At 40.1% G+C, this 16,279-nt stretch overlaps 1 protein-coding gene across 5 annotated transcripts in view; it reads left to right on the top strand.

Annotated features, from left to right (window-relative positions):
* The window catches only part of fndc3a (fibronectin type III domain containing 3A), a 61,944-nt gene that overhangs the window by 22,617 nt on the left and 23,048 nt on the right, over positions 1-16,279 (top strand). For 3 of the 5 annotated variants that reach the window (XM_027145847.2, XM_047820311.1, XM_047820309.1), the window contains one exon: positions 4,948-5,023. In XM_027145847.2, the coding sequence (XP_027001648.2) occupies positions 4,948-5,023 (76 nt within the window). Of the gene's footprint in view, positions 1-2,042; positions 2,070-2,558; positions 2,675-4,947; positions 5,024-16,279 lie in introns of those variants that run through there. The other 2 variants (XM_047820313.1, XM_047820312.1) reach the window with 2 other exon arrangements.

Genomic DNA, 16,279 nt, shown 5'->3' with positions numbered 1-16,279 from the left:
TACTCAGGAACCTGAGCCTTGACTCATGGAAGGGGGAAAATACGTCAGCCGTTAACAGACGTGAACGCAACACCAGCACTGGCGCATCTCCAGGGCAATAAAGCCAGCACTAACTGCTGGAGCCATGTTTGCTAATCACTCTTGCTTCCCCCTCCCCGACAGCCTTGTGCTTCTTCCCAGCAAGTTCAGTGCGCCCATGACGCCACAGAAGGAATTCTTTGTCCCCATTTCTAATTTCTCGGAGCAAATGATTTATTAGTCATTAGCTGGGGAATATCTTAAATATCTATCTTTTGACATTTTCATTTTATAACTTCAGGTTACGTTTTTACAATAATTTGTCTTTTTAGCTGTATTTTCCCTCCTGTAGTCTGGTAGCGAGAGAACTAGTTCTTCTCCAAATACAACTGCTTGCCAGTTCATTATTTCCTTCCGTTTATCAGGATCCTGATGGGGAGCACTGATGAGGAGAGAGAGAAGGTTGGTGAGAGACAGAGACTGCTGCATTGTGATTTCTAGCCATTTTTGCTAGAAATGTTTTCTCAGATTTAAATTCACGTGTGTTATCTGAAACATTTGAAAAAAACCTGCTCTAAACCTGTGCCCCTGGTTTGCAAACACAGTATACAGTGGATTTGTGTACTGTTATCTTGAGCTGTATGACCTGCCTTTTTTGTGCAATATTGTGCTGTTTGTCTGACACACAGTACTCAAGTTGTATTGTTTCGTTCAAAAGTGCTTTCTAAGCTAGAGACAGTGTGTGGTGGTGTAGGTCCAAGTGGAGTGTGTCTAAATTCATCATTCCATCACCTCACCATGTTCCTTAAGCCACTGGATTAGTGCCAAAACACAGCTCCTAATGAGACAGTCCTTTAAGACAGCAGAAGGGCCCCAAACCCATTTTCTTGCACATCGATCATAGTATTAATAGAAGCTGTGCAGCGGGTCCCTCTGTAAATTGAGAGAAGTGTAGGGGGAGAATGAGAGAGAGTGTGCTGAGTGTGTTGTACATACATTCAAGGCCATCCCATCACAGCTAAAGAGTTGAGGATAGCGGGTCTCATCTGGTATTTCCATGCGTCCTGGGTCTTACAACCCAGTGGTGCTTTACTTCTGTCCAATACCAGAAGAAAGTTATTTACTTATTTCAGTTCAAGAAAATGATTAAATCATTGCAAATGCAGAAAAAAAGTCCTAAAATTGAGAGGCGTGTGATACTGTAGTTGTAGTCAAATATAGTGTAGCACCAAATCTTTTGGTTCTGCTCATTTACAGCTGCTGTCCTGCTTGTAAAGCTTGTAAAGGACTTTTATTGGTACAGGAAGTCTTAAGTCTTAATTTTGTGAGAAGGCTCATATTTGCCACCATCTACTATTATGTTAAGTTTCAGTCTTCACACAGACATCAGCTTGGCCTGTGAAGATGCAGGTAATCATAGCAAGAGGAAAAGTTATCGGTGTTGCTCAGCTTCAGCCTTTCCTCTACACTGTTACTCTTCTCTCATGAGCAGCACACAGGTGATCATCAGTTCTCATGTCTTTTCTACATGGAACGCTACAGCCATCGGAACGGCTTATTTGTTGAAGGGGTTGCTGTGGAGACTGGCAGTGGCAGTGAGGCAGAGTGAGCGAGGGAGAAGAGAGAGAGAGAGAGAGAGAGAGACATCCATCTGCTGCAGAGAGTGCTGGTGAGGAGATAAAAAGAGAGAGAGCGCAAATAGGTGCTATGCTCTCTGTATCTAGCAAACAGATTCCAGCTAGCAGCCAGAGTCGAGTCGTACCTTCTTGTCTATCGCAGGGTTGGGGGTGGGGGCGTAAGGGAGTTCAGACGTGCCTTCCATGTGTCTATCACATGAGTGGCAGGTAAAAGAAAGAGACGGTGACTCCAACCCCCTGGAGGTCTGTGTGTGTCTGTGTCTGTGTGTGTGTGTGTGCGCGTGCGTGTGTGTGTGGGGAGTTGGAGGGGGGTGGGGTTGGAGGGGGTGGGGGGTGTTGGTGTACGAGATTCCTGACACAGTGGCTAGCCTTGTTGAAGCACACAGGTTTGAATGGGAAGAGATGCGGGCAACAGTAAGTAGCAGTTTGTTCTCTCTCTCTCTCTCTCTCTCTCTCTCTCACACTCACACACACATACACACACCCACTTCTCTGACTCTCTCACACACACTCGTGCTTTCTCTCTCTTGCTAGACACTCACATTATTGTGTCTGACTCGGTGCATGCTTATGGAATTAGAGGAGCCAGAATCGTGGAGTATCCTGCATATAAAATTGATTTGGAGAGTTGTCATTAAGAGGAAAAAGGGGTGGATAAGCCAGCATTTTGCAGAACAAAGGAAAGAGGCGAGCAATTGAAGACACTGTTGCATGCGCGTGCAGCCAAATGACTGTAGCTTCTTGACACTAATTCAATAAGACTTCCCTCAGCCACCCCCACATAGTACTGCCTTCTAATGCATCACTGTTTACTGCTGCGTACGTAGGTGTACGCGAGCGTGTGTGTGCGTGGAGGGCCAGTACGTGCGTGCGTGCGTGCGTGCCCGTATCTCTCTGGCATTCATGAATGGGAAGACAGAGTGAGAAGGAAGTGCAGAAGGATGGCTGTGTTGGGGGAGACCCGTAGCCGGAGCCCCATGCCGTGGGAGTATAGGCATTATGACAGCAACAAGACTGAGGTAAAGCAAATACACACAGCGTGGCTTCGATTTATTCATTAGCATTTTTAATACAAGATGTGCTCAGAGTGTAGAAAATGTCCTACTTCGACTGTCACCGTAACCTGATTAGATGTTTTGCCCTGCTGTGTAATATCCTGTTAAACTTTTTTGCTGCATGTTGTGTTGATATAATATAGATGATGTGTCACTGAAGCTGTGCATGTTGTGGGTTGTAGTGTAGTGCCGTGGTGTTTTAATCTGATGTGCTTAATGTGCTAACATGGTCTGAAGCAGATGCCACAAACCTCTCCAGGTGATGATGCACATTTTATGTCTGCGTCTAGATCCATACACTTCTGAACTGGGAGTTGAACTAGGTGTGGCTGTGAAAGATGAAAAAAAAATGTCTGAATGAGCAGACATTTAAAATAAAAAAAGGGATGGGGTGGGGTTGTTGTTTCAACAATTGTTTACCTATGTTTCCATGCAGGGTCTGAATTTGTACAGAGTTACATGATTTGCATTACCGTCTATAGCTTTTTCATTTGCTTTGTTATTAAATGTTAAAGTTGTTTAGCATGAATGGCAATGACGATGAATTAGTTTCTTTGTGAATGATGGGCTTCAATCTGCTATGATCAGGCTGACAGATCAGTCTCTTTTGTGCTCACAAGGCAACAAAAGCTAATAATGTTTCAGCTGCATTGCATCTCATTCACCATGGCTTCACCTCAGCCTATGATGTAGCCTCTATCCTTTTCTCTCTCTTTTCAAGTCTTGTACATAATCTGTGACTCCAGGCTATGAGTTTATTCACGACAGTGAAAAGTTTTTGTTTTTTTTTTTCTCCCCTTTTCTTTTTATTCCTCCCCCTTTTCCCGGTAGAGCTTTTTGGATCAGGACCCCTGCATTGCTGAAACAGATCAGTGCTTCTGCTCTCCGCTAAGCCAGATGTGTCATGAATGCTCCTCAACAAAGGCTCAGTGGAGGGCTGACTCAGACTGATTTCATGGAACAAGTGTCCCTGTAATGAGTGCCGTTAGCGTGTCTCTGTGACGTGGGTTTGAAAGTCATAGCCAGGAACACGCTGTTATTTACCTTTAACTCCATTTCAAGAATGATTTATGGCTTCAAGATAAAATGGAGCAGCATGAAATATATTTAGATTTCAGTTTTATTAACCTGTCTGGTCAATTAGTTGCTGTTGATTTTAAAAATGACGTGCTGCCTTTTTTTTTTTTTTTAAATTCAGCTTTTTCTGGGGTTATTTGCTTATTTATGTCTTTCATTCCGGCAGAACAGGATGATTATAGTGAAATTTGCTTTCAGGAGTTAAACACTGGTTGACATTTAAGTAAGGTATAAACTGAGAGAAATCATTCTGTAATAGGAAAGTAATTAACTCAAAGCAGGTTTGTTCTCTTTGCCAACTCCTATTCAGTTTCTAGTAATAACGGATAATGTTCCAGATTGTTTATTCCTCTTATACCACTGCAGTTTGTCAATTTATCCACGGATGGCTCGTTACTTTTCAAGACAGAAAACTCACTGGCGGCTCAAACTCAAACACTCCTTCCATACGTTTAAATAAATGTTAAATAATCACTTCCGAATAGTTGCTCAACAGATCTTAAGTTACTTTTCGATAAAAAATTTGGTCAGACACAGTTGTTATTATGTTGTTATTATCGGAAGTTAATATATAAACTTGTGATTCGAAGGAAATCGGTCAATATCTTAGAACTACTAAATTCTCAAAACAGATTATTCCTGTGTTCTAATGTACGAGAACTCAACATGGATCATACCATCGCTTTACGTGTATCTAGTCTAAAAACTTTCCTTATTTTACCACATATATATAAGTAGGTAAAGAGTTCGTGTCGGATCCATTTAACAGAAACGAGTTCTGATGTTTTGCTTTTTTGTAGGTGGTGGTGTACTTTTTGGTCAGTCATTAAATCATTAAGGTATTTTTAGCTGGAAGCTGAGAATAAGGACAGCTGGTTCACTTGACACTGATGCACAGTCCTTTTTGTTGGCAACAAGTGTTCAACACAAAATGTACTTTTACTGCATATAGCAAGGACAAAACCATAAAACTGAGTTACAGCTGTTTATGTTCACTTTACCCTTCATGTTTATTTATCACCCCCGGTTTGCATAGTGTTGATAAATCTGTATAAATTCCGCTTATCGCAGTAGTCACAGCAGGAGGAGTGGAATAAAAAGCCTTATTCATTACAGCATTTCTGAAGCGAGTGACAATTTCATTTCTTTACTCTTCTCAGGTCATTTTGGTGCAAGTAAACCCAGGTGAGGCCTTCACAATTCAGCGAGAGGATGGTCAGTTTCAGTGTATCACAGGTAAGACTATTACTGATTTCTTACCGTTTGTTTTATTGTACATATGTTATTTCCTTGCAGGTTGAGCACTAAATAAAACTGTTACAGCAAGCATGCATTGCCATTTAAAGTACAGATGCTTTCAACAAGATTTAATCTTCATAGACCTGTCTATAATTAAACCCTCGCTGGTTTTATTCAAATGGAAAAGCAACAGTGACTATATATTTCCGCATCATCACCGCAACTTCTTTTTTTTTTTTGGTTTTAAATCTGATTTGATTTGAGCATTCAACTGTGCTATGGTATACACGTTTAGTCATCGAGCTGTTTTCTGTTTTAATCATGGAACATTTCCTTATCTCTTACTTGTATGCTAATGAGGGGGCGTGTCCGGTTTGCTCTGGGCCGTTATCACCATGCACAAGAAGTGCTTGACTGTTTTAACCACACATCACCCCTGCCATTTTGACTCCATTCAGTGTCTGTGAGATAGTAACTGGGCCAACATATTTTAGGAAGGTGAGTTTACTGGCTCAGAAACGTTTCATTTTCATGAACAAACAAACCAATGTGGGAGAAGAACACTCACGAACCATAAAGTGGAACATCTGTTATCTGTTTGAAGTGTAGTGCTTTATTAATGCAGCAGGATGATTAGAAACTGAGCTCCGTATAGACAGTCATTGGTGCTAAATCACGTAATGCAGCCAAATGGAACAGAATCTAAACTCTGTAAATATGGAGCTTTAATACTGCACTGCAAGATGTTGTAATATTTATTAATCACTGTTTAATAAAACTTTGCTTTTATACTGATTCTTTTTTTTTTTTTTTTTTATACGGTTTGCTTTCTACAAGCACTATCACCACAAATGCATTATTTCTTGTGTGTCGATAGAACTTAGAGCCCAGGGACAGTCGAAATGAAGATCACTCGAAGTGTAACACGAGAGTGCGATTGTAATCAAACAGCATCATTTTATTTCTCCTGGTCTTCCATGTTGGTTTCCTCTTTCTTGTTACTTCACAGTTGCATAATGTTGTTTTCATGTGTTTTGATCTTAAAGCTTTTAGAAAGTGGAACCAAATGACTGGTAGGGATTTTTAAGGAACTTAAATTCCTAAATGGGCAGCAAAAAAAAAAAAAAAAGGAAGAAGAGTTTTTATTGTTTGACATTCATGTCGCACTGTAGTTCAAATGAAAGCATGTGATCCATCTCGTCAAGCACAACACAACATATTCAGATATACGGCGAATGTGAAGTGGCTAATAATTATGTTGAGAGGTTGTGATACTAGAAGATGAAATTTGAGGAGGATTGAATATAAACACTGGAGCCTTGTCCACTCAACAGCGATGGCTTTCTTTTTTTTTTAATTTTTATTTTTTTCCCCCTCTCTCACATGCCCTACAATGCAGATTTGTCTTTATCTCTCTACAGTGTGGCACACCATCCAAAACTCTGAAGTCATTTTTATTTTTAATAGAATGCATTTCTAAGCACCTTAAAGTTTTCCACTGCTTTCATTTTTAGTCATATCAGCAAATTGGAAGTAATGCCGTGCATTTTAAACCTCCATGCTTTACAGAATATATTTTAATTATGCAGCAAGCAAAACATTTCAGCATTTGATTTACCGCATGAAAAAACTGGAAGATGTCCGATCAGTTCAGTATTCAGTAGCTACTGATTGTTCTATAAACCTTTATGTGGCTAACTGCCTCAAAGTGCTTCTCGGGTTTATTGTCTGTTTGGATATTTTTTTTTCTTTTTCATTGCGTTTCAGTTTCTCCTCCTTCTATAACTTTCCAAATCTGTCCGTAGTACAGACTGGTCCTTAATTTAGATTTTCTATTGGTTTAAAGGTTTATTGCTGATGAACAATTTCTTTTCAACAACTTCTTGAAGCTTTGATGTAGCAAGTCTTGTTGCTGGATGTTTGGATGCTGGATGCTAACCTGAACAACAAATCAAAATCAAACCCAGTTGTTTAGAATCGTCTTAGTTATACAACCATGTTTGGTGACAAATTGAGACTGCATCTGGAGAAAAGCACCCGATAGTCAGAGTATAGTTGTAGTTTGTGGATGATTTGGAGTGGTTTGGGTGCTCTTCACAAATCAGGAATTCTGCTCATTAAAAAGACATTTCTATTCTGGCCGTAGATAGGGCTTTCAACCAGATATTTGTAGCTCAACACTGAAGTGGTTAAAGAAACATTGCGGTGTTTTGCAATGACTCTCAGTATTTAGATTAGAACCCTGTTGAAAGTCCACATGCACAAACCTCTGAACATAAAGATTACTTGTTCTCACCTTATTATACATTATTATACACTCTCAATTTTGAGACATGGTTGTTTTTGTTGGGTGGAACTCATTTATTAACCTTTTTCTATATGGGTCTTGATCAGTTTGTGTGTCGATAAAGCAATATTTTTAGAACACTTACTCCTCCGATAAGATGTGTAATATTTTTTCTTGCATTCTGTAAACTCCACTAACCCTTTGATTTAGAGACAATAGAAAAGATGTAGACAGAATCCTTATAAACCTCTCTATTTGGACTGGAGCCGTTTTACATAGAGTTAATTCTTAAAAGCTTTTGTAATCTTTCGAGACCTGGAATAGTTTGAGGTATTTAGACTGACTAAAAGGCTGGTATAGAGAGATATACCGATGATAATTACATTACCCTACCTGTCTGTGAGGCTTTTTACACCTGGTCACTTCATGCGTTTTCTGTGATCAGATAGCTATCCGATCGTAAAAAGACCTGGTCTAAGTGGCCTCCAAAACGTTTTTGAGACTGATATAAATCCGATCAGTCAAACCACATCAGGAGGTGGTCTGGGACGCATTTCAGATGAAACTGGACAGGTATAAATGAATGTGGTTGTTCAAGCCATATACGTCAGCGCTATACTATCCAAACGGAAGTACGTCACTCGCAAGTGACTCGCGAGTCGTGCATCGCGCCAAATAACATGGACGACACGCAGGGTTGGTTTTATTGTAGCATAACTGTCATAAGTTTTTTTCATCTTCTTTTTGATTGCATTCTGAAAACCGCATACACCAAAGCGTGTTCCATTTCAATTACCCCGGAAATGAGGTAAAATACATTTGCATATTGGGCGGGAGTAGAAAGATCAGATTGATATCCGATTCGCCATGACACATTTATTTGGCCTAATGTAAATGGAACAGTTTTAACAAATCAGATAGCTATCGGATCAGAGAAATCACATGAAGTGACCAGGTGTAAAAAGGCCCTGTGTAAAATTTAATCCAGTTTGAATGGGGGCTAAGTGAATGTAAAACAACAGCATGTGTCTGAACCTAAAAGCGCTGAGCAAAACAACACCTGGTCTGTACCACCCTTGTGTTGTACTAACAGTGATGAACAGTGAAGGTGGCTCTAATTCTCCTGGAACATTGTTACTGCATCATTCACGGCGTTATAAAGATTGTCTGTATACATGTTTGACGTGAATTCACTCTGATGCGTCAGATGATGAAAGTCATTTTGATGGAGATCCCTCTCAGCACAGCAGTGAGTGTCTGCTCTCTGTGGGACTGCTATGAGATGTCTTACACGTTCACTGTGTCTGAACGGTTCTTTTGTGTTCAGCCATTGTGTGGGATGTATGAAAACATTACGAACTGTGTCTGACTCAAAAAAAAAAAAAGACTGGCTCTGCCAGAGCCTCTGATTGGCAGCTGTTGCTACTGTAGTATGTGAAGTGTGTCTGAAAGTGAAAGATTACGGAGCACTGCAAAGCTTTTGATCAGGCAACCAGTAGTCCAGGTTATTTTGTTTGATTTGTACTCTGCTGTTGTACTGTTGAGGATGTTGTGAATTCATTTGTGCACACTTTAGCTGTGCTGCTATTGTTGTTGTCTATAGTAGTGGAGTCGATAGTGTCTCTATATCAAAGCATGTTGTTACGCCTGACATGGAAATGTTTTAGATTTTATAAAATACAGCAGCACTGAGTAAGAATTGACAGGTAAATTTAAAGCTTAATGGATAAAGGATAAATGTAACAAGACCATTTAATTGTGCACCTGTTACACACCGAAATCCCAACTGTACTGTTTATATTGTCTTTGTATACAGCAGATTATATACAGTTAACTAATGATATATTAATATATTCCAGTTCCTTTTCAGCAGACTATATCTATTAGGAGCTGATTTTTGTGATGAATCACAGGTGTGTCACGATATACTTTTTCAGAGATTGTGTGGTTATTATAATCTTTTTATTAAAATATCCAATGCGTTTTAATCATTTTTAGCCGAGTTGAATATTAAATACAACAGGTTTTAAAAATGTAAAATATTTTGTTTTACTGATTCATGTAAACTAAATAAATCAACCTCCCCAAGACATGTGAAGCCAACCAGCCACAGCTTTTTAAACTTCTGCTGACATGGCAGTCTTACACTCACAGAGAAGAGCGCTGTCTGCCCTCTTCCACATACTTGATCAGACCAGTGCCCACAATAGGACGGTGTCATTGTGAGTGATGGGCAAATAAAGCACAGGCAATTTTGGTTCCTGCCCACAGATGTGTGGCATCATGGATTTCTCCTGATAATAGGATGAACACTTTCTTTTGTACCAAAGAAACTGTAGACCCAAACTGTACTCATTAAATATTGTAAACATTACTGTCTGCTTAAATATTTCTATAAGCCCTACGCAAGAAATGTGTGCTAGTGATGATTATAGGTCACTGAAAGAAATGATTAAATGCGGTGGCATCTACATCCCAAATGAGCAGAAAATAAATGCATTAAGCAGCCAATAATTGCACAGGTGTAACTTGAGATTATAGATAATGGCTGCTGTGTTCTTTAAAGAAGCTGGCTTTAGCATCCAGCTCCTCATGCTCTGTTTGGCTTGGACAACAGATATCTCTCATTGGTTATTCACACATGATAAACCATGTGTAGGGTTCTAGATGAGGATGTGGTACACTCGGATGTAGAGAAAGCACTTCCCAGTAGTGGTTAACCTCAGACTTTTTCCGGTAAACAGCTGCTATTAATAGATCACCCCTTCCTGACTAAAACGATGTGAGCGGCCTAAATTTACAAGTCTTTTTCCTGGAGGTGTGTGAAAAGCAGGACAAAGGATAGTGAGGCTAGTGCTAACTGGCATGTTTCTGTGAGCGCTTGTCTGTCAGTGACGCTGGCAGATCGATGACTCACTGCTCACCGTGTGTTCAGGGAGGGAGGTGGCTGTGCTCAATTGTTCATTAACCTCGTTCATTCCGAGGTTAACTTCCATCGTTCTTAACCTTAATATGAACTGGAGGCAACACTAAAATCAATGAGAGAACCCCTCCTCCCAATTTCCATCTCGGTCTATTTTAAGGATTCATTCATGTATTTTTAGTAGGAGGAAGTACGTAAACGCCACATGCAGGCCAAAGGCTGCATATCTGTCTGTTTAATATGAACAGGCAGGACTGTGGAAAGATGAGAAGGTGGAAAAAAGAGGAGGAGGGGTGGACCAGAGTTTTAATTGAAGGTTTATCGCAGGTTCGTGGCAAGTGAACCATAGTACCTCTTGTGAGAGAATTTAATTCTGTCCTAATCGCCCCAAGTGTGCCCTGATTATTTAGTAAGGTTTGCCCGCTTGTGATTCTTATCTTTACTTGAAACTTCAAACACAATGAGTGTACCACAAAATAGCTAACCGAAGCCTAAATCAGTGATTAGCAATATTCCCAGCTCTGAAAACAAGGTCTGATTTCAGAGTATATACAGTAGTGTAGATGCAGAAAGCACAATGGGAAAATCTCAACAGGGTGGCAAGATTAGTACAAACCCTAATTCTGTAATAAACACTGGGTGTGGTGTGATGTGTTATCAGATTGTATTTATTTTATTTATTGAAAAACAAGTTATGCTTTTATATTCATGTGTTATTACATTTAATGTTTTTGACCATCCATTAAATGTTTATTCATTTTAATCATTTTAATCATACTTCTGATAAAAGCTATGGTCAGTTTCCTCCATTGTTTTTTTTTTTTCTTTCCCTGTAAGATAATAGACAAAAATGCAGCTCACCTTGTTGCTGAGAAACAGCAAACCACTAGGTTCTCAAGACTTGCAAAAGAGATTGTGAGTTGAAACCATGACAAGGCCATCTGTGGCTGAAAGCCAAGGAATTCAGCGTGCTCTTTCTCCCTTGTCAATCAGAGCAGCAGTAACCAATCCTTGGCAATTGTGAAGTCATGTATGCAGAAACAGGAAGAGAGCCGCCTCCTCCAAGTGTGTCATGTCTTGGTGGAAGCTTGGGTTTGCCCCATCATCCCCAGTTGAAACCTGCAATGTGATGGTTAGAGCTGGTAGTTGAGGGAAAGGGGAAAAAAAATTACCTCTGATTGCTAGAAAATGAAGATATGAAAAGTGGAAGAAATGTCAAGTGTATGTTATTGCTTTAGATGTGATAACACATTAGAACTTGCATATTAATATAAAATGTAGATTATGGAAAATTCATGAACATCTCCCGTTCAATAAGATTAGAGAATCCATAAGTGGTAGTGTAAATGAATTATAGAATAGGATTTTCACACGTTGTTGCCTCAGGAGCTGCCACTGATCATTTTTATTGGCAGTATTGGGTTAAAATTTTAATTGTGTGTGTTTGTCACTATGTGCGCCTGCATGTATGTGTTTTAACACGCGTGTGTGCGCGCGCATGCCTGCCTGCGTGTGCGCGCGCATGCCTGCCTGCGTGTGCGCGCGCATGCCTGCCTGCGTGTGCGCGCGCATGCCTGCCTGCGTGTGCGCGCGCATGCCTGCCTGCGTGTGCGCGCGCATGCCTGCCTGCGTGTGCGCGCGCATGCCTGCCTGCGTGTGCGCATGCCTGCCTGCGTGTGCGCGCGCATGCCTGCCTGCGTGTGCGCGCGCATGCCTGCCTGCGTGTGTGCGCGCATGCCTGCCTGCGTGTGCGCGCGCATGCCTGCCTGCGTGTGCGCGCGCATGCCTGCCTGTCCTAACATGGATTTATATGGTCTTTGTTCTAGTTTGGATCCCAGAAAGTCCATTTGTGCTGGCTTTTTACAGAGGTCACCAAATCTAGGCTGGCACTGACGTCTGAGCTTTACAGCACTTTTCCATCGGATATAGTGCAACAGTGTAGCAAGCTTATTACTGCAACCCAGTACTGTCCATCCCGTGTGTCTGTTCCTCACAAAGCAAAACTACACGATGGGGAAGCAGCTAAATAATTCAGTGTATGGTGAATGTAGAGCCCCAGTGTTATGGATAAACTTTAAAGAGAGGCCATGTTTCTAATAAATGTGTTAATTTTTATCTTTAGAGGGCTGAATGTTCTTGTTCTTTAAAAAGAAGCTTGTCATGCTTTGTGCCTGCTTTCTATTCTGTGTTTTCATTTGTCTGTAGTGGTACAGCGTAATGTTAACAAGATTTTATCCCACACATGCATACAATGGCCATTCTAGCTCTAAACATGTAATGCTTCTGGTGTTGTAGTTGCTGCCAGTTTTGTTGTTTTGCATTTATTAAAAAAAAAAAACATTTTGATTATGTAAGGTACAAAAGATTGTGTAGTAAGATGATTGTGGTTATTATTTAGGTAATGCGTGTGAAAGCAGTTGACACTTTATTGTGATGGTCAGTTATTGAATAATGCTCTAAATAAAATAATAGATACACAAAAGTCTCAACTTCTAGAATTTCCTGTGCTCATATTAAAATGTGTATTTGTCCCTTCACAGGATTCCTACTGAGCACAAGAGGGGAAAAAGAAAGCTGCATGTGCCAGTGCTTTAATCTTAATGGCTCTCATCTTTTTAAAAATTATTTATAGATTTTGTTATGCTTCTGTTTCTTATCTTTATAGTGTAAAGACGTTTAATTGTGAAGCACAGTTCAGTTAAAAAAAAAAAGAAACCCATTTATAAAATAAATCATTTGACAGATACTAACTGAGACACTGATACTGAAGATAGCTGAGCTTTACTGTCTGCTGGAATACTCACTAATCTGAGACCTCATTACCACGATTGTGTAATGTTTGCAATTGTCTGTACTATTTCTGGCTCTACCCAGATGTGCTCTTTCAGCACATTTCTACTTACTGTTTACTTAATGATGGAAACATGTACATTCACTCATTCATTCATTTTCTACCGCTTATCTGAACTTCTCGGGTCACGGGGAGCCTGTGCCTATTTCAGTTGTCATCGGGCATCAAGCATGGTTAATTTACTGATGCTGTGTCCTACGATCTGATCAGTGCTTTTAGAATCTAGTTACTGAGCTAAAGTTCCTCATATTCATGAAAGCATGTAAAATTCTAAATGTTGCCTGGACAGACTGCCTTTACAACTCACAGATTTTACGAAACACATAACATCAAGTTAGACGTGGACTTCAATACACTTGAGTGCAATCACATTAAGTCCAGACAAGCTCATGTGACTATTACATTCTGCACTGATATGTCTGCACACACATCTCCTTTCCTGTTAATTCTCATGTGTACTCACATACATACACACACTCAAACACACACACTCACACACACCATTCATTCACATCGTCTGTAGCTTTGAGAATAAAACAGTCTGTGACTCATCCTTCTCTACATTTGCTGCATGCAGAAGAAAGATTTTCTATCTGTGCACCTTTGTTTTATGTTCTGGTAATATTTCTGTAAGAGGGCTATTTCTGAAATTAGCTACAGCTTTACTATTTTGGGGACAGTTCTTTTCCTTCATCATACCTCTAAGGCTTTACCTAACTTGTGTTGCATAACTGCTCTCTATATTTGATAATAAATCTGTGTGGGTTTTCAGAGTTCGTCTCACCACGTTCCCCTTTAATTTAGTTGAATTATCCCCTCAAGCCATTCAATAGATTTTTATTTGTATTTTTTTCCTCTTGCTTTTATTTCAGGAGGACAGACATTGAAAGGTTGATTTGGGCATGTTTTTATGAAGTGTGTGTGCACTTTTTTTTTTCCTTTTGGTTTTAGTGATGGATGCTTGGGAAGTTTTACTGGGGCCTTGAAGACACAAATATACAAATCATGTTTTTCACACAGGCTGATTTATACACACTTTCAGACCTATAATACTTCAATCATATTTATTTTCTCTACCAGAATAATTCCTCCTTTTCTTCCAGGTAAATATCATCTCACATGAATTTTACATGTAAATGTTACTAGTGTCTACATCTCACTTGAAGGTGGAGTATCGGTATTTTCATTATAAATCTACCATAAAACCCTGTTTACACACAACTCCGGAGGTCAGAGTTTAAAACTGTCTTTTTAGTTTTATATGTTGATTGACTCGTCTCTTATTTTTTTCTTTCTTTTTTTTTTTTTCCTTTTTTACCTTTTTTGTGTGTATTTTGAGTGAAACAGTAAGCTGAGTGATTGTTTAGTATTCTGATGTTAAATGTTCCTATACAGTAAAAATGGATACAGCTCTTAGGAGCCTGGGGATTAAAGGACAGATTAAGATGGTGTTGATGTTTTTTAGCTGCTAGTCTAGTGGATACATTGGCGATTGCGTGTTTGTTTTAATAATTTGAGGGTCGTTGTAATTAAACGCCAGCAGGGTGCCTTCTCTAACAGTGTGTTCATCTGGATTAGCTGTAATTAAGAGCAAAGCCCAGTCTGCTCCCAGAGCCACGGTCACTCAGACTGTTCTGATGGCTGCTTATAAACCCTCATCTCACTGCTCGCTGGCTAGATACCACAGATATTGTTAGTGCTGGTGACTGTACAGAGAGAACAGTCTGGTGTCTACCTCCAGCACAGGCACAGATGACATACTAGACAGCGAACACAGCATAAGCCTTTAGCTTGTTTCAGCTTCACCCAACATCCCTGTCGTCTTTTTCCTCTAACATGCAGGCACACACACAGAGTGCTGTTTGTCTAATAGGAAAAGAAGTTTAGCTGCTGTTCACATGCCAGACAGGCCTGCCTGCTGGATTGGAGTTTGGCCTGTTCCTGACTCACCCCCTTTTTTTCTTCTTCTTCTTCTTCTTTTTTTTAATACTTTTTTTAATGTGTGTTTTTCTCACTCTGTGTTTGTTGATGCTTCCTCCGGAAGGCTGTCTCTAGAGTCCACGTCAGCAAAGCAGCAGCTTGGCTCTGTTCCTGAGGGGAGGTGTGTGTGTGTGTGTGTGTGTGTGTGTGTGTGTGTGTGTGTGTGTGTGTGTGTGTGTGGCTGAGAGAGTGAATGAATAAGAGAAGGGGGATGGGGATGAGGAAAAGAGGGGAGAGAGGGGGATGTGGCCTTTGTGTCTCATCTGCCAGTGCTTGTGCGTCAGACTGATGCAAGTATGGGTGTTCTGTTTTTTTTAATACATCCTATTTCTTCCATATTTTCACATCCTGTCTCTCTTGATTCCTCCTTCCTTTTCCCGTCACTCGATATTTTGTCCTGTCACATTTTGCCTGTTTCTGACAGGCTCAGCCTCTTAGAACCAAACCAAATAAAGGGAGAAAAGCTGTAACCCACCTGTGATCTCCATCACAGCTATAAACACCTTTTTATCCTGCTGTTGAGCTTATAGCATATTGTATTGTTTACCTCATCTTACTCAGTAGACAGATTCACCTCTTACACATCTTACTCTTACCAGAACTAGGCTTTGAGGAACTCAGGAACTTCTGTTTCTGCACTGTATAAGTTTCTACTCCAGGGGGTACTTTTCTTATTGGAATGAACCTACTTTGTTTTTCTAGTGCAAGCTTCACATGCTTATCCATTTCTTCTATCTAATATTCTAATTCCCCAACTTTTTTCTCTACCAGAAGTTGGTCAACACAATCAGAAAAACTAATTAGGTATCATACACAGTAACATAAAATGTATGGCTGAATATTTATATCCACCTGACCATCACACTCGTACTTGCTAGCTGAAAATCCTTTTTCAGGCTTCTCACTAGATTGTGGAACATGGCTTTGTGTCAGGCACTGTGGAGGCCTGGTGTACGCTCCAGTTCATCACAACGCATCCAGTAGACAACGCATGCAGGACAGTTGTCTTCAACTTTAATCTTGATAAGCTCTTTTTTTTCCTAGTGAACAGGAATCTTCAAACTCCAGTGTACCAAGACATTTCTGTATGTTTGTGTGCTTGCAGCTTTTGGGTAGCAGTGTGCTGAAGGCCCTCATTTGGGTGATTTTTGGGTGTCCTCATACTTCTGAACATTTCATTATTTGCACAACAATGTAAAATAGATTTTATTC

Source organism: Tachysurus fulvidraco, chromosome 11, assembly GCF_022655615.1.
Source record: "Tachysurus fulvidraco isolate hzauxx_2018 chromosome 11, HZAU_PFXX_2.0, whole genome shotgun sequence".
NCBI classification, from domain to species: Eukaryota; Metazoa; Chordata; class Actinopteri; order Siluriformes; family Bagridae; genus Tachysurus; species Tachysurus fulvidraco.
Note: the sequence above shows the minus strand (reverse complement) of the source record. Positions and strands in the feature narration are given on the sequence as shown.